The sequence below is a fragment of the Anolis sagrei genome, chromosome 9 (assembly GCF_037176765.1).
Source record: "Anolis sagrei isolate rAnoSag1 chromosome 9, rAnoSag1.mat, whole genome shotgun sequence".
In the NCBI taxonomy this organism is placed as follows: domain Eukaryota; kingdom Metazoa; phylum Chordata; class Lepidosauria; order Squamata; family Dactyloidae; genus Anolis; species Anolis sagrei.
This window is the reverse complement of record NC_090029.1, coordinates 2,550,449-2,569,568: the sequence shown is the minus strand read 5'-3', so window position 1 is coordinate 2,569,568 and position 19,120 is coordinate 2,550,449. Positions and strand designations below refer to the sequence as shown.

At 41.2% G+C, this 19,120-nt stretch overlaps 1 protein-coding gene across 1 annotated transcript in view; it reads left to right on the top strand.

Moving 5' to 3' along the window:
• CA12 (carbonic anhydrase 12) overlaps positions 1-14,073 on the top strand; it is a 40,840-nt gene extending 26,767 nt beyond the window's left edge. The window contains exons 9-10 of the mRNA XM_067471461.1: positions 7,044-7,131; positions 13,419-14,073. Coding sequence (XP_067327562.1) covers positions 7,044-7,131; positions 13,419-13,497 — 167 coding nt within the window. The 3' untranslated portion in view covers positions 13,498-14,073. The remainder of the gene's footprint in view (positions 1-7,043; positions 7,132-13,418) is intronic.
• Positions 14,074-19,120: the final 5,047 nt, after the last annotated feature.

The window sequence follows — 19,120 nt, the reverse complement described above, 5'->3', positions numbered from 1 at the left end:
ATGCACAAAACCACTAGGCACATTAATATTGCTAATTATTATTATTGTTAATAATCCCATTGATTATGATTAATGGGATTATTATTATTAATGGGATTATTTATTGCAAATAATACAAAGAAATATGCACAAAACCACTAGGCACATTAATATTGCTAATTATTATTATTGCTAATAATCCCATTGATTATGATTAATGGGATTATTATGATTAATGGGATTATTTATTGCAAATAATACAAAGAAAGGTTTATTATTTATTATTGGTATTATTATTTATTATGAAAGTACAAAGGAAAACATGCACAAAACCACTAGGCACATTAATATTACTTATTATTATTATTATTATTGCTAATAATCCCATGGATTATGATTAATGGGATTATTAATAGTAATGGGGTTATTTATTGCAAATAATACAAAGAAAGGTTTATTATTTATTATTGGTATTATTATTTATTACAAAAGTACAAAGGAAAACATGCACAAAACCACTAGGCACATTAATATTGCTAATTATTATTATTGTTAATAATCCCATTGATTATGATTAATGGGATTATTATTATTAATGGGATTATTTATTGCAAATAATACAAAGAAATATGCACAAAACCACTAGGCACATTAATATTGCTAATTATTATTATTGCTAATAATCCCATTGATTATGATTAATGGGATTATTATGATTAATGGGATTATTTATTGCAAATAATACAAAGAAAGGTTTATTATTTATTATTGGTATTATTATTTATTATGAAAGTACAAAGGAAAACATGCACAAAACCACTAGGCACATTAATATTGCTAATTATTATTATTGCTAATAATCCCATTGATTATGATTAATGGGATTATAATTATTATTAATGGGATTATTTATTGCAAATAATACAAAGAAAGGTTTATTATTTATTATTGGTATTATTATTTATTATGAAAGTACAAAGGAAAACATGCACAAAACCACTAGGCACATTAATATTGCTAATTATTATTATTGCTAATAATACCATTGATTATGATTAATGGGATTATTATTATTAATGGGATTATTTATTGCAAATAATACAAAGAAATATGCACAAAACCACTAGGCACATTAATATTGCTAATTATTATTATTGTTTATAATCCCATTGATTATGATTAATGGGATTATTATTATTAATGGGATTATTTATTGCAAATAATACAAAGAAAGGTTTATTATTTATTATTGGAATTATTATTTATTACAAAAGTACAAAGGAAAACATGCACAAAACCACGAGGCACATTAATATTGCTTATTATTATTATTATTATTGCTAATAATCCCATGGATTTTGATTAATTGGATTATTATTATTAATGGGATTATTTATTGCAAATAATACAAGGGTTTATTATTTATTGTTGGAATTATTATTTATTACAAAAGTACAAAGGAAAACATGCACAAAACCACTAGGCACATTAATATGGCTAATTATTATTATTATTGCTAACAATCCCATTGATTATTATGATTAATGGGATTATTATTATTATTAATGGGATTATTTATTGCAAATAATACAAAGAAAGGTTTATTATTTATTATTGGTATTATTATTTATTACAAAAGTACAAAGGAAAACATGCACAAAACCACTAGGCACATTAATATTGCTAATTATTATTATTGCTAATAATCCCATTGATTATGATTAATGGGAATATTATTATTATTAATGGGATTATTTATTGCAAATAATGCAAAGAAATATGCACAAAATCACTAAGCACATTAATATAGCTATTATTATTTTTGGTTTTATGGTGATTAATATTATTATTATACTTGTATTATTATTTCTTACAAAGGGGGAAACATGCATAAAACCACTAGGATTATTATTATTATTATTATTATTATTATACTTGTATCATTTTGTAATATTAATATTGATTATTTTATTGATATTATTAATTATTATTATTATTATTATTATACTTGTATCATTTTGTAATATTAATATTGATTATTTTATTGATATTATTATTATTATACTTGTATCATTTTGTAATACTAATATTGATTATTTTATTGATATTATTAATTATTATTATTATTATTATTATTATACTTGTATCATTTTGTAATATTAATATTGATTATTTTATTGATATTATTTATTATTATTATTATTATTATACTTGTATCATTTTGTAATATTAATATTGATTATTTTATTGATATTATTTATTATTATTATTATACTTGTATCATTTTGTAATACTAATATTGATTATTTTATTGATATTATTAATTATTATTATTATTATTATTATACTTGTATCATTTTGTAATACTAATATTGATTATTTCATTGATGTTATTTATTATTATTATTATTATTATTATTATTATTATTATTATTGCTTCTTATTCCTTTGTGCAAAACTGGACGGTTGTTCCAAATTGTGCTGTTTTACAATGTTTACTTGGAAGCAACGCACGAAAAATTTCCAATGCCCTTTTTGGGTCTATTTATTAGCAACACAAAGCAAGAATTATTTTCAAAAAGCAACAAAGATGGCTAATTTTTCTGAAAAGCTATTCATTCCATTATTCGCTCTAAATAAGAGCCACGATTTTGCAAATAATGCATGAGAGAAGGGGCAGGGAGGGGCTCTTCCGAAATATTGTTATTATTATGTTTTGTATTTTTTACAGATTTCTAATAAAGCGTATGCTGTGCAATTGCCCTTGTGCAGAATATTTTATTCAAGGAAAAACGATTTAGAAGAAGTCGTAATATGATTCCTATGTTTAGGGCTCCAACTGGATGAACTGACTACAGTAGAGTCTCGCTAATCCGACATAAACAGGCCGGCAGAACGTCAGATAAACAAAAATGTCAGATAATAGGGAGTCTCTTCCTGTCCAACACGACACAAGACACCTAGAATTTAACTAATTTACGATGCCATAAAAATCTCCAGCAAGCATGCAAAGAATGAGGAAGTACTTCATCAGTGTCACAAATGGTCGGTGAAGGGACAGCTCCCCCTTGTAGCCAGAATACCCTCAAGAAAAGCTGTAATGTTGAATTGCTCTGTGTCTGTCTATATATGTGCTGGTACAGCCAGGGGCGGCTCAAGACGGTAAGCGGATTATGCAAATGCGTAGAGCGCAGGGTCTCAGGGGTGCGCGGGCAGCAATGGTCCCAAACAGCAATGGTGAGAGGCTCATATTCCCAGGAGAGGAGGCGGATACACTCCCTTAATTCACCCCACATGATTTCTGGGCCGCCTCCTCTGCTGCTGAGGGGATCCGTGGAGGGGATCGTAGGCGAGGCTGCTTCCCCAGGAGGCCAAAAGGCTGAAGTAAGGGCCGAGCAATCCCGCATGGTCAGGGGTGGCTCGTCCATTACGCGAAGTAAGCGGTCGCAGAACACTTTTTTTTGCCAGGGGTGCAGAGGCGCCTCTGTGAATGCCCCTCGACCGCCCCTTGAGGAGCGCCCCCCCCCTCCGCTCACAACAGCCCTAGCAGTCACTCCGGGGGGAGCCTCGGCTTTCTTGCCTCGCTGCCGGGCGATCCTCTTCCCAAAGGGACCAGGCCCTTGAGCCTCGCCTAGCCCCTCTCGTTCCTGCTCCACCTGGCCACCGGGTGCGCGAGCAGAGCCAGCACTCAATCGTTCTCCATGTTCAATCCCTTCCCCATGACCGGCTCCACCCACCTCCTCTCCTCTCCCCAATCCGCAGGTGGGCCAAGGGGTGGAGCCACCATGCCTGGCCCGCTTCGTGTCCAGAGGCGTGTCTGAAGACCCCAGTGTGCACACCAAAAGTTGCCTCTTCTCCTGACTTTCTCTTCAGCCATTGGGACCAAGAGAGAGAGAGAGAGAGAGAGAGCCCCTCCGGCTGGAGGTATCTCCCACCTCCGCTCCCTCCTTTGTTTTTCCGCCTACCTTCAGGAAAGGTGGGCATCTCCACCTCTCTCTCTCTCTCTCTCTCTCTCTTTCTCGCTTGGTCCCAATGGCTGAGGAGAAAGTCAGGAGAAGAGGTGACTTTTGGTGCACATGCCGGAGTCTTCAGGCACGCCTCCGTACCCAAAGCGGGCCAGGCAAGGAAGCAAGTATGGCAAGTGTAGTTACTGGGATGTATAGTTCACCTACAAGCAAAGAGCATTCTGAACTCCACCAATGATGGAACTGAACCAAATATGGCACACAGAACTCCCACGACGAACAGAAAATATATATCAATGATTGGTTGGGGGGGGGGGGGGGGGCGGCATAATACTGTTTGCTTACCGTTGAAAATTACCTAGGGCCGCCTCTGTTTGTCGTCATCCCAATTTGGCAGCCAAAATCCCAATTAATCCCTCTTGTGTATCAGTCAATTATTGAAATAAATACAACAACAAATTTGAAGGAACCTGAGCAATTGGATCCATTGGGCAACTACATTTTGCCTTTTCTTTGCAATGGATTGGGAGTCGTTTCCTTTTGGAATGAAAGGAATGACTTGTTTTGTGTGCAAAGAACGCCTTTCTGCAAAGAATGACTTTTTGCAAGGAATGAATGCCATTTTTTGCAAGGAATGCCATTTTTTGCAAGGAATGCCGTCTTGCAGGTGTCCGGCTTTATCAGGGCTTGGGGTTTCTCTCCAGATAACTGTGTTTGTTTCCAGACATTGTCCAGACCTTTGGAAATTGCAAAACTACTCACGTTCCCTTCCTTTTGCTGCAATTTCCACCGAAGACACCCAAAGCGAGACCCAAGTCAGGTAGAAATGGAAGCCGTGCAAATGCCCAGAAACGACAACCGGGTGCAAGATTCCCATCGATGCTTGCAGTGCGTTTCTTACGGATAGCATTCTGCAGGCTTCCATTTCTCTATATTGCATGAGCATTGCATGCTTTCCAGTTGTCCCAGTTTGGTTTAATGCGCTCTTTCCCTGCATTTAATGGACTTTATTTTATTTATTTGTCGTGTCAGGGCAACCAGTCGATTATATTACATTTCTAACAGAACAAAGCAAACAAACAGACAAAATACAAAATTTGTGAGTTTGGTAGTTGATTAAATGTCCTTTGACCAGTATCTGGCCCCTTGGAGTGCCTCTGGTGTTGCTGCAAGTAGGTCCTCCCTTGTGCATGTGGCAGAGCTCAGGTTGCATTGCAGCAGGTGGTCAGTGGTTTGCTCTTCTCCACACTCACATGTCGTGGACTCAACTTGGTGGCCCCATTTCTCGAGGTTGGCACTGCATCTCGTGGTGTCTGTTCAGCGCCTTCCAAGTCTGTGTGCCCAGGAGGGAGTCTCTCATTTGGTATCAGCCATTGGTTGAGGTTCTGGGTTTGAGCCTGCCACTTTTGGACTCTTGCTTGCTGAGATGTTCCAGCGAGTGTCTCCGTAGATCTTAGAAAACTATTTCTAGATTTAAGTCGTTGACGTGCTGGCTGATACCCAAACAGGGGATGAGCTGGAGATGTCTCTGCCTTGGTCCTTTCACTATTGGCTGCTACTTCCCGGCGGATGTCAGGTGGTGCAATGTAGACAGTGTAATTTCTCCAGTGGTGTAGGGCGCAGGCATCCCGTGATAATGCAGCATGTCTCATTAAGAGCCACATCCACTGTTTTAGCGTGGTGAGATGTGTTCCACACTGGGCATGCGTACTCAGCAGCAGAGTAGCATAGCGCAAGGGCAGATGTCTTCACTGTGTCTGATTGTGATTCCCATGTTGTGCCAGTCAGCTTTCATATCATATTGTTTCTAGCACCCATCTTTTTCTTGATATTCAGGCAGTGCTTCTTGTAGGTCAGAGCACGGTCCAGAGTGACCCCCAGGTATTTGGGTGTGCTGCAATGCTCCAGTGGGATTCCTTCCCAGGTCATAATCCTCAGAGCTCGGGATGCTTGTCTGTTCTTAAGGTGAAAGGGACATGTCTGTGTTTTAGATGGATTAGGGATCAGCTGGTTTCCCCTGTAATAGGCAGTAAGAGCACCTAGAGCTTCGGAGAGCTTCTGTTCAACCATCTCAAAGCTCCCTGCTTGAGTGGTGATGGCACGATCATCAGCATAGATGAAGCTCTCTGTCCCTTCTGGCAGTGGCTGGTCAATTGTGTAGATGTTGAACATGGATGGAGCAAGCACGCTCCCCTGAGGCAGGCCGTTCTTCTGTTTCCGCCATCTGCTTCTCTGGCCCTGGAACTCAACAAAAAAGCTCCTGTTTTGTAGCAGGTTTCCTATGAGGCGGGTGAGGTGGTCGTCCTTTGTGAGATTATACATTTTTCTCAGGAGAAGACGGTGGTGGTTCACAGTCTCATAGGCTGCTGACAGGTCTATGAAGACAGCTCCTGTGATCTGCTGCCTTTCAAAGCCATCTTCTATGTGCTGAGTCAGGTTCAGCACTTGCGATGTGCAGCTTCTGCCTTTCCTGAAGGAATCAGACATGGGTCTATTTTTTCCGTAATTCTATGCAAAATAAGTCTCTCCAGAACTTTGTAGAGGTGGCACAACAGGGAGATTAGTCTGTAGTTTTTGGGGTCATTGCGGTCTTTGCCTGGCTTCAAGATGGCGATGACTCTTGCTTTCCTCCAGATTTTGGGGATCTGACAGGATGCAGTGCAGTTGTTCATGAGCTCCAGCAGCCAGCGCCTTGCTTTTGGGCCAAAGTTTTCCATCCGTAGATCATCCATTCTTTGCCATTCTTACATGTATTGAGAGCCATGTCCAATTCAGTAGATGTAAAGGGTTCATGAAGGTTGTTGTTCTCAATCTCTGGTTGTCTGGCTATTGGTTTCTTTCCTATTTTGGTGGAAAGGTTGGGTTTCACCTCTTATCCAGCCTGCTTTTTGCAGACAAAACACCACATTGAAACACAGAACATTTCTGCACATAACAGAAAGCAAACCACACAACGCCATCGGAGTGCCTTGTTTTCTGCTCCCAACGCAGCCCAATTAATGCTAATCCCTCTCGTCTGGGGATTATGGGCTCCCTCGCCTCTGCAATTAGAGCATTAAGAGCAATTATGGGACTTTAAATGGTCTTGTTTTCCTGCAGGGTTCGTCACGTCGGTGGCCACGGGAAGCCTCCTCGGCACCATCGCCTTCACCGCCACCGCCGTTTGGCTCATCCGGAGGAAAAGGAGGTGCGTTGGCAAACAAATAAAAGATTGGGGTCCTGTTTGGGTATGAGGTATATCCTCCACTTTCCTTTCCTGGGTTGGGTACAAAGGAATGTCCATTGGGAATGCAAGGAGATCGAAAACAAAAGCGGGCATTCTGTTGTTGACATAAGGCAGGCTGAGGTCACTTTGGGTCACCAACAGGATTCTATGCTGTTAAATGAATACGGTTTGACCCCACTATAGGTCAACAACAGGATTCTAGACTTAACGCAGTTTGAGGTCACTTTAGGTACCCAACAGGATCCTATATTGTTGAATGAATGGATGAATGAATGTAGTTTGAGGTCACTTCGAGTCACCAACAGGATTCTAAACTTAATAGTGTTGGAGGTCACTTCAATGCAGTTTGATTTCACTTTAGATCACCAACAGGATCCTATATTGTTGAAGGAATGTAATTTGAGGTCACTTTGGGTCACCAACAGGATTCTACACTGTTTAATGCAGTTTGAGGTCACTTTAGACCACCAACAGGATCCTATATTGAAGGAATGTAATTTGAGGTCACTTTGGGTCACCAACGGGATTCTACACTGTTTAATGCAGTTTGAGGTCACTTTAGATCAGCAACAGGATCCTATATTGTTGAACGAATGTAATTTGAGGTCACTTTGGGTCACCAACAGGATTCTATGCTGTTCAATGAAAGCTGTTCGACCCCACTATAGGTCACCAACAGGATTCTAGACTTAACGCAGTTTGAGGCCACTTTAGGTCCCCAAAAGGATCCTATATTGTTGAATGAATGGATGAATGAGTGTAGTTTGAGGTCACTTTGAGTCACCAACAGGATTCTACACTTCACAGTGTTGGAGGCCACTTCAATGCAGTTTGATTTCACTTTAGATCACCAATAGGATCCTATATTGTTGAAGGAATGTAATTTGAGGTCACTTTGAGTCACCAACAGGATTCTATGCTGTTCAATGAATACAGTTCGACCCCACTATAGGTCACCAACAGGATTCTAGACTTAACGCAGTTTGAGGTCACTTTAGGTCCCCAACAGGATCCTATATTGTTGAATGAATGGATGAATGAATGTAGTTTGAGGTCACTTTGAGTCACCAACAGGATTCTACACTTAATAGTGTTGGAGGTCACTTCAATGCAGTTTGATTTCACTTTAGATCGCCAACAGGATCCTATATTGTTGAAGGAATGTAATTTGAGGTCACTTTGGGTCACCAACAGGATTCTATGTTGTTCAATGAATGCGGTTCGACCCCACTATAGGTCACCAACAGGATTCTAGACTTAACGCAGTTTGAGGTCACTTTAGGTCCCCAACAGGATCCTATATTGTTGAATGAATGGATGAATGAATGTAGTTTGAGGTCACTTTGAGTCACCAACAGGATTCTACACTTAATAGTGTTGGAGGTCACTTCAATGCAGTTTGATTTCACTTTAGATCGCCAACAGGATCCTATATTGTTGAAGGAATGTAATTTGAGGTCACTTTGGGTCACCAACAGGATTCTATGTTGTTCAATGAATGCGGTTCGACCCCACTATAGGTCACCAACAGGATTCTAGACTTAACGCAGTTTGAGGTCACTTTAGGTCCCCAACAGGATCCTATATTGTTGAATGAATGGATGAATGAATGTAGTTTGAGGTCACTTTGAGTCACCAACAGGATTCTACACTTAATAGTGTTGGAGGTCACTTCAATGCAGTTTGATTTCACTTTAGATCGCCAACAGGATCCTATATTGTTGAAGGAATGTAATTTGATGTCACTTTGGGTCACCAACAGGATTCTATGCTGTTGAATGAATACAGTTCGACCCCACTATAGGTCAACAACAGGATTCTAGACTTAACACAGTTTGAGGTCACTTTAGGTCCCCAAAAGGATCCTATATTGTTGAATGAATGGATGAATGAATGTAGTTTGAGGTCACTTTGAGTCATCAACAGGATTCTACACTTAATAGTGTTGGAGGCCACTTCAATGCAGTTTGATTTCACTTTAGATCACCAACAGGATCCTATATTGTTGAAGGAATATAATTTGAGATCCCTTTGGGTCACCAACAGGATTCTATGCTGTTGAATGAAAACAGTTCGACCCCACTATAGGTCAACAACAGGATTCTAGACTTAACACAGTTTGAAGTCACTTTAGGTCCCCAAAAGGATCCTATATTGTTTAATGAATGGATGAATGAATGTAGTTTGAGGTCACTTTGAGTCACCAACAGGATTCTACACTTCATAGTGTTGGAGGCCACTTCAATGCAGTTTGATTTCACTTTAGATCGCCAACAGGATCCTATATTGTAGAAGGAATGTAATTTGAGGTCACTTTGGGTCACCAACGGGATTCTACACTGTTTAATGCAGTTTGAGGTCACTTTAGATCAGCAACAGGATCCTATATTGAAGGAATGTAATTTGAGGTCACTTTGGGTCACCAACAGGATTCTATGCTGTTCAATGAAAGCTGTTCGACCCCACTATAGGTCACCAACAGGATTCTAGACTTAACGCAGTTTGAGGTCACTTTAGGTCCCCAAAAGGATCCTATATTGTTGAATGAATGGATGAATGAATGTAGTTTGAGGTCACTTTGAGTCACCAACAGGATTCTACACTTCACAGTGTTGGAGGCCACTTGAATGCAGTTTGATTTCACTTTAGATCACCAATAGGATCCTATATTGTTGAAGGAATGTAATTTGAGGTCACTTTGGGTCACCAACAGGATTCTATGCTGTTCAATGAATGCTGTTCGACCCCTCTATAGGTCACCAACAGGATTCTAGACTTAACGCAGTTTGAGGTCACTTTAGGTCCTCAACAGGATCCTATATTGTTGAATGAATGGATGAATGAATGTAGTTTGAGGTCACTTTGAGTCACCAACAGGATTCTACACTTAATAGTGTTGGAGGTCACTTCAATGCAGTTTGATTTCACTTTAGATCGCCAACAGGATCCTATATTGTTGAAGGAATGTAATTTGAGGTCACTTTGGGTCACCAACGGGATTCTACAGTGTTTAATGCAGTTTGAGGTCACTTTAGATCACCAACAGGATCCTATATTGAAGGAATGTAATTTGAGGTCACTTTGGGTCACCAACGGGATTCTACACTGTTTAATGCAGTTTGAGGTCACTTTAGATCAGCAACAGGATCCTATATTGTTGAACGAATGTAATTTGAGGTCACTTTGGGTCACCAACAGGATTTTATGCTGTTGAATGAATGCAGTTTGACCCCACTATAGGTCACCAACAGGATTCTAGACTTAACGCAGTTTGAGGCCACTTTAGGTCCCCAAAAGGATCCTATATTGTTGAATGAATGGATGAATGAATGTAGTTTGAGGTCACTTTGAGTCACCAACAGGATTCTACACTTCATAGTGTTGGAGACCACTTCAATGCAGTTTGATTTCACTATAGATCACCAATAGGATCCTATATTGTTGAAGGAATGTAATTTGATGTCACTTTGGGTCACCAACGGGATTCTACACTGTTTAATGCAGTTTGAGGTCACTTTAGATCACCAACAGGATCCTATATTGAAGGAATGTAATTTGAGGTCACTTTGGGTCACCAACGGGATTCTAAACTGTTTAATGCAGTTTGAGGTCACTTTAGATCACCAACAGGATCCTATATTGAAGGAATGTAATTTGAGGTCACTTTGGGTCACCAACGGGATTCTACACTGTTTAATGCAGTTTGAGGTCACTTTAGATCAGCAACAGGATCCTATATTGTTGAACGAATGTAATTTGAGGTCACTTTGGGTCACCAGCAGGATTCTAAACATAATGATGTTTGAGGTCACTTTAATGCAGTTTGAGGTCACTGTAGGTCCCCAACAGGATCCTATATTGTTGAATGAATGAATGAATGTAGTTTGAGGTCACTTCAGCCCATCAGTATCGTGGAATGAATGCAGTTTGAAGTCCCTTTGAGTCACCAACAGGATTCTACACTTAATGGTGTTTGAGGTCACTTCAATGCAGTTTGATTTCACTTTAGATCACCAACAGGATCCTATATTGTTGAATGAATGTAGTTTGAGGTCACTTTGGGTCACCAACAGGATTCTACACTGTTTATTGCAGTTTGATGTCACTTTAGGTCCCCAACAAAATTCTATATTGTTGAATGAGTGAATAAATGTAGTTTGAGGTCACTTCATCTCATCAATATTGTGGAATGAATGCAGTTTGAAGTCACTTTGAGTCACCAACAGAATTCTACACTTAATAGTGTTTGAGGTCAATTTAATGCAGTTTGACTTCACTTTAGATCACCAACAGGATCCTATATTGTTGAAGGAATGTAAGTTGAGGTCACTTTAGGTCACCAACAGGATCCTATCTTGTTGAATGAATGAATAAATGTAGTTTGAGGTCACTTCAGCTCATCAATATCGTGGAATGGATGCAGTTTGAGGTCACTTTGAGTCACCAACAGGATTCTACAATTAATGGTGTTTGAGGTCACTTTAATGCACTTTGAGGTCACTTTAGGTCCCCAACAGGATCCTATATTGTTGAATGAATGAATGAATGAATGAATGAAGTTTGAGGTCACTTCTGCTCATCAATATTGTGGAATCACTGGAGTTTGAGGTCACCAACAGGATTCTACACGTAATGATGTTTGAGGTCACTTCAATGCAGTTTGATTTCACTTTAGGTCACTAACAGGATCTTATATTGTCGAAGGAATGTAATTTGAGGTCACTTTGGGTCACCAACAGGATTCTACACAGTTTCATGCTGTTTGAGGACACTTTAGGTCACCAACAAGATCCTATATTGTTGAATGAAGGCAGTTTCAGGTCACTTATGGACGCGCACAGGATTCTACACTTAATGCAGTTTGTGGTCACTTTAGGACACCAACAAGATCCTATATTGCTGAATGAAGGCAGTTTGAGGGCACTTATGGACACGCACAGGATTCTACACTTAATGCAGTTTGTGGTCATTTTAAGTCACCAACAGGATCCTATATTGCTGAATGAAGGCAGTTTGAGGTCACTTATGGACACGCACAGGATTCTACACTTAATGCAGTTTGCGGTCACTTTATGTCATCAACAGGATTCTACAGTTTAATGCAGTTTGAGGACAACAGGATCCTATATTGTTGAATCAAGGCAGTTTGAGGTCACTTATGGACACGCACAGGATTCTACACTTAATGCAGTTTGAGATCGCTTTAGGTCACCAACAGGATCCTACACTTAATGCAGTTTGAGGTCATTTTAGGTCACCAACAGGATCCTATATTGTTGAATCAAGGCAGTTTGAGGTCACTTATGGACACGCACAGGATTCTACACTTAATGCAGTTTGAGATCGCTTTAGGTCACCAACAGGGTCCTACACTTAATGCAGTTTGAGGTCATTTTAGGTCACCAACAGGATCCTATATTGTTGAATCAAGGCAGTTTGAGGTCACTTATGGACACGCACAGGATTCTACACTTAATGCAGTTTGAGATCACTTTAGGTCACCAACAGGATCCTACACTTAATGCAGTTTGAGGTCATTTTAGGTCACCAACAGGATCCTATATTGTTGAATCAAGGCAGTTTGAGGTCACTTATGGACACGCACAGGATTCTACACTTAATGCAGTTTGAGATCGCTTTAGGTCACCAACAGGATTCTACACAGTTTAATGCAGTTTGTGGTCACTTTAGGTCACCAACAGGATCCTATATTGTTGAATGAAGGCAGTTTGAGGTCACTTATAGACACGCACAGAATTGTACACTTAATGCAGTTTGAGGTCACTTTAGGTCACCAACAGGATTCTACACAGTTTAATGCAGTTTGTGGTCACTTTAGGTCACCAACAGGAGCCTATATTGTTGAATGAAGGCAGTTTGAGGTCACTTATGGACACGCACAGGATTCTACACAATGCAGTTTGAGGTCACTTTAGGTCACCAACAGGATTTTACACAGTTTAATGCAGTTTGCGGTCACTTTAGGTCACCAACAGGATCCTATATTGTTGAATGAAGGCAGTTTGAGGTCACTTATAGACACGCACAGAATTGTACACTTAATGCAGTTTGAGGTTATTTTAAGTCACCAACAGGATCCTGTATTGTTGAATGAAGGCAGTTTGAGGTCACTTATGGACACGCACAGGATTCCACACTTAATGCAGTTTGCGGTCACTTTAGGTCACCGACAGGATCCTATATTGTTGAATGAATGCAGTTTGACCCTCCTTTTTCTCTTTCCACAGCAAACAAACAAGGGAGGGCCAAGGGGTCGCCTACAAGCCAGCGGTCAGCAAAGAGGAAGAAGACGCCTCCAAGGCCTAGGATTTGTCCTAGGAACCCAATGGCAAACATACCTTGGTTTTGCTCAGTGTTCAGGATATTTATCACTTTTCTGCATCCATTTAAACCAAGTCCAACCCTAACCCAGCGACAACCTTTTGTACAATAGGATCTGGAAGGACAGTTTGGTTGCATATCCAAAAATGTCCCAAAATGCCCTGGGGAGGATCTCAGGTTGCATTGAGTTTGGTTGACAGTGAGATTCAGGATCTGCTCTTAAGGTTTGCCAGAAAAATCCTTGAGATTCGGGTCCGGAGGATGCTTTTCATGCCTATCTACTAGGCTTGGTTGATCAAGAAAAAAGATGGTTCTAAACTCGTTTCGTATATAGGGGGCGCTGGTGGCTCGAATTTGCAATTATTTCCGAAATTTTCTTTAAGAAAAGATCGAAAATACCAGGAAATACGAATCGCTTCCTTTGTTTCGTTAATGGAAGGTGCTCCTCCCACCCTCCCTCCAGAACCATTAAAATCTCGCAGTTTCCCTTCCTTCCCTTGCGGCGAGCTTCTCTCACTTTTCCTTCCCTTCCCGGCAAGCTGTCCGTCATGCAGAAGGGAGAGGTGGGCGTGGCCAAGCACAGCTCTCCTTGGAGGTAGCTGGGGGCGTGGCCTTCAGGAACAGCCCACCTCCTTCCTCTTTGCATCGGCGGCTTTGCGTGGTGGGCTTTGCGAGGTGGGCGGGGCTACGCCCAGCTCTTCCGCATCGCCGCTTGTCGCCACGGAGGTAGCCACGCCCACCTCACATATCCCACCTCGCAAAACCACCGATGCAAAGAGGAAGGAGGTGGGCGTGGCTAAGAACAGCTGTTCCTGAAGGCGACGCCCCCAGCATTGACGATTCACTGGCGGAAGTCGTAACGAAGATGGCGGACGCGGCTTCGATAGGGCAAAAACACTTCCGGGGTGCCAAAACGCATCGATATCGCTTCTAAAGGTATTTTATTTACGATTTCATAATGATATCAGAAATTGACGAGCTGGATCAACCAAGCCTACTATCTACTGTACAAAGAGGTTCCCTTTCCCGATGAGGAGTGGCAAGAAATTGCATGCATATGAGGGACATTGCTTTAAATATTAAGAAGGAACTGCACGCATTAGATCGAGGAGTCGTTACCTTCAACATTAGGACTAATAACACTGTTCAACGGAGAAAAAGTTTCGGGACTGAAAATAGTTGTTCTTTTATGATTTTGGGGGTGCTGAAAACGAAAATGACATTTAAAAATGTATATTGGCTCTCGTTTTTATGATATAAGCAATCACGTGATCACGTATGGTTGAAAAAATGCATGTTGCGACTTACACTATGGAAGATTCTAGAATACTCTAGATGACGCAGTATTAGTGCCGTGTGCAAAAGCCAGAAAGCCGTATATAAGGCCAGACTTTTGAACGGTGAGGGTCAGTCAGTTGAAGACTGAGACAGTCTCGTTAAACGTCGTTTTCCATTGTTCTTTTGACTGTAGTTCTGCCTCCTCGCACGTGTGTCAATAAAGCCCTATGGAAAAAAGAGATCAAGGCCAATGGACTCCGTCAATGCTGTCAGACTCCTGCTGGAGCATTGGAAGAGACCATCCTTTCCTTGAAGACAAAAGAAAAGTCAAGAGAAGCAAACAGGATATAAAGGAAATGCTTCTAAAACAGTGGTTCTCAACCTGGGGGTCGCGACCCCAGGGGGGTCGTTTGGCCATTTCGAAGGGGTCGCGAGGCCGCCTCCTTAGGCCCCACCCCCAATGCCACGCCCAGCCGAGGGCTCTCCTCGTGCGAAGTCTCCCTCGGTTGAGTTGTGGTCCCGCCTCCCGGCAAGGCCGCAATCCAGCCGAGGGCCCTCCTCGCGAGAAGGCTCCCTCGGCTGGGCCGCGGAGTTAGTCATGGGAGTTCTGTGTGCCAAGGTTTGTTCCAATCCATCGTTGGTGGAGTTCAGAAAGCTCTTTGATTTTAGGTGAATTATAAATCCCAGCAACTTGTTGCTCCTTTTCTACAGAGAAAGGGTATATAAAGAGCAACACGGAAGAAAATGTTTTTAAGAAACAAGATGTGACATGTAGAGGTCATACAAACTTCAAACCTACATGGGAAGTAGTTGTGTTGTGGTTAAGCCAAAGGTTGTGGTTAAGCTTTGAATGAAATTAACAGCAAAAGAGAAATATACCCTTTCTCTGTAGAAAAGGAGCAACACAGAAGAAAATGTTTTTAAGAAACAAGATGTGACATGTAGAGGTCATACAAAGTTCAAGCCTACATAGGAAGTAGTTGTGTTGTGGTTAAGCCAAAGGTTGTGGTTAAGCGCAGAGTCTGCAGGTACAAGAAGGTACTTTCCATTAAAAGGTCAAGGGAGGGGGGGTGGAAAGAGAGTACTTTCCATGACCTATTACTTGAGTATAAAAGTCAGCAGAAACAGAGGAGGGGCGCGGCAGTCACTTGAAGGGTAGCATCTGATTAGATGTCCTTGTTTGTTTCCTCTCTATTGTGCCGTTGTAAACCTCTCAACAAAAGTTTGCCCCAGGCACTGTCAGGCCATTACATGCTAATCAAGGTGGTCAGTTGAAACATTCACACCTAGCTCCAGCAGACAAGAGTCCTTTGTCCCACCCTGGTCATTCCACAGATATTTCCTAGTTCCAACAGACCTCACTACCTCTGAGGATGCTTGCCATAGATGCAGGTGAAACGTCAGGAGAGAATGCCTCTAGACCAGTGTTTCTCGACCTCCCAAATGTCGTGACCCCTTAATACAGTTCTCATGTTGTGGTGACCCCCAACCATAACATTTTTGTTGCGACTTCACAACTGTCATTTTGCTGCTGTTATGAATCGTCACGTAAGTATCTGATATGCAGGATGTATTTTCATTCACTGGACCAAATTCGGCACAAATGCCTGATACGCCCAAATTTGAATTCTAGTGAAGTTGAAGGGGAGATTGATACTGTCATTTGGGAGTTGTAGTTGCTGAGACTCATAGTTCACATACAATCAAAGAGCATTCTGAACTCCACCATTGACCGAATTGAACCAGTCTTGGCACACAGAACTCCTATGACCAACAGTAAATACTGGGTTTGGTGGGCACTGACCTTGAGCTTTGGAGTTGTAGTTCACCTTTATCCAGAGAGCACTGTGGACTCAAACAATGATGGATCTGGACCAAACTTGGCATGAATACTCAACATGCCCAAATGTGAATACTGGAGGAGGTTAGAGATAATAGACCTTGACATTTGGGAGTTGTCATTGCTGGGATTTATAGTTCACTTACAATCAAAGAGCACTGTGGACTCAAACAATGATGGAACTGGACCAAACTCTACAAGAATACTCAATATGCTGAAACATGAACACTGGTGGAGTTTGGAGGAAATAGACCTTGACATTTGAGAGTTGTCATTGCTGGGATTTATAGTTCACTACAATCAAAGAGCACTGTGGACTCAAACAATGACAGATCTGGACCAAACTCTACAAGAATACTCAATATGCTGAAACATGAACACTGGTGGAGTTTGGAGGAAATAGACCTTGACATTTGGGAGTTGTAGTTGCTGGGATTTATAGTTCACTTACAATCAAAGAGCGCCGTGGACTCACACAATGATGGATCTGGACCAAACTTGGCAAGAATACTCAATATGCTGAAACATGAACACTGGTGGAGTTTGGAGGAAATAGACCTTGACATTTGGGAGTTGTAGTTCCTGGGATATATAGTTCACGTACAATCAAAGCACATTCTGAACTCCACCAATGATGGAATTGGACCAAACTTGGCACACAGAACTCCCATGACCAACAAAAAATACTGGAAGGCTTTGGTGAGCATTGACCTTGAGTTTTGGAGTTGTAGTTCACCTGCATCCAGAGAGCATTGCAGACTCAAACAATGATGGATCTGGACCAAACTCTAAATGAATACTCAATATGCCCAAATGTGGACACTGGTGGAGTTTGGGGAAAATGGACCTTGACATTTGGGAATTATAGTTGCTGGGATTTATAGTTCACCTACAATCAAAGAGCATTCTGAACTCCAACAATGAGAGAATTGGGCTAAACTTCATACACAGAACCCCCATGACCAATAGAAAATACTGTGTTTTCTGATGGTCCTCGGCGACCCCTCTGATACATCCTCGCGACCCCCCCCCCATGGGTCCCGACCCCCAGGTTGAGAAACACTGCTCTAGAACATGGCCATATAGCCCAAAAAAGCCTACAACAACCCAGTGATTCTGGCCATGAAAGCCTTCGACAATACACCTCTACTCTGCTCTCTGACTTTGTTCCCAAATTTCCTAGTTTCTAACAGACCTCACAACCTCTGAGGATGCTTACCACAGATGCAGGCGAAACGTCAGGAGAGAATGCTTCCGGAACACGGCCATACAGCCCAAAAACCTTATAACAGTCCATTGATGATGATGTTCTTTTGCTGTTGCAATGCTTGATCCTGCAGTCGGTCCACATTAGTCCTTTGGGCTGCTAGGTTTGCCATAAAACCCATCAATTTGCCTTTTCGAAAGCTGTTCTTATAGGGCAACATGTCTATTACATACAAAATCTTCCATTCTTTGTCGAAAACTGTACAATAATAAACATATTTATGATGAATTTTGGTGGCCACTCCTTTCCTTCTTCAGATCTTTTTTTCCCTTTCCTTTTCTGTTTTCCGTCCCCTGCCACGTATTGCTATGGCCCACATGGGGGTTCTGTGTGGGAGGTTTGGCCCATTTCTATCGTTGGTGGGGTTCAGAATTCTCTTTCATTGTAGGTGAACTATAAATCCCAGCAACTACAACTCCCAAATGTCAAGATCTATTTTTCCCCAAACTCCACCAGTGTTCACATTTGGGCATATTGAGTATTCATTCCAAGTTTGTTCCAGATCCATCACTGTTTGAGTCCACAGTGCTCTTTGATCGTAAGTAAACTATAAATCTCAGCAACTGCAACTCCCAAATGTCGAGACTATTTTCCCCAAACTCCACCAGTGTTCATGTTTCAGCATATTGAGTATTCGTGTAGAGTTTGGTCCAGATCCATCATTCTTTGAGTCCACACTGCTCTTTGATTGTAGGTGAACTATAAATCCCAGCAACTACAACTCCCAAATGTCAAGATTCTATTTTCCCCAAATTCCACCAGTGTTCACGTTTGGGCATATTGAGTATTCATTCCAAGTTTGTTCCAGTTCCATCATTGTTTGAGTCCACAGTGCTCTTTGATTGTAAGTGAACTATAAATCCCAGCAGCGACAACTCCCAAATGTCAAGATCTATTTTCCCCAAACTCCAGCAGTGTTCACATTTGGGCATATTGAGTATCCGTGCCAAGTTTGGTCCAGATACATCATTGTTTGAATCTGCAATGCTCTCTGGATGCAGGTGAACTACAACTCCAAAACTCAAGGTCAATGCCCACCAAACCCTTCTAGTATTTTCTGTTGGTCGTGGGGGCTCTGTGTGCCAAGTTTGGTCCAATTCCATCATTGGTGGAGTTCAGAATGTGCTTTGATTGCAGGTGAACTATAAATCCCAGCAACTGCAACTCCCAAATGTCAAGGTCTATTTCCCTCAAACTCCAACAGTATTCACAGTGGGGCATAT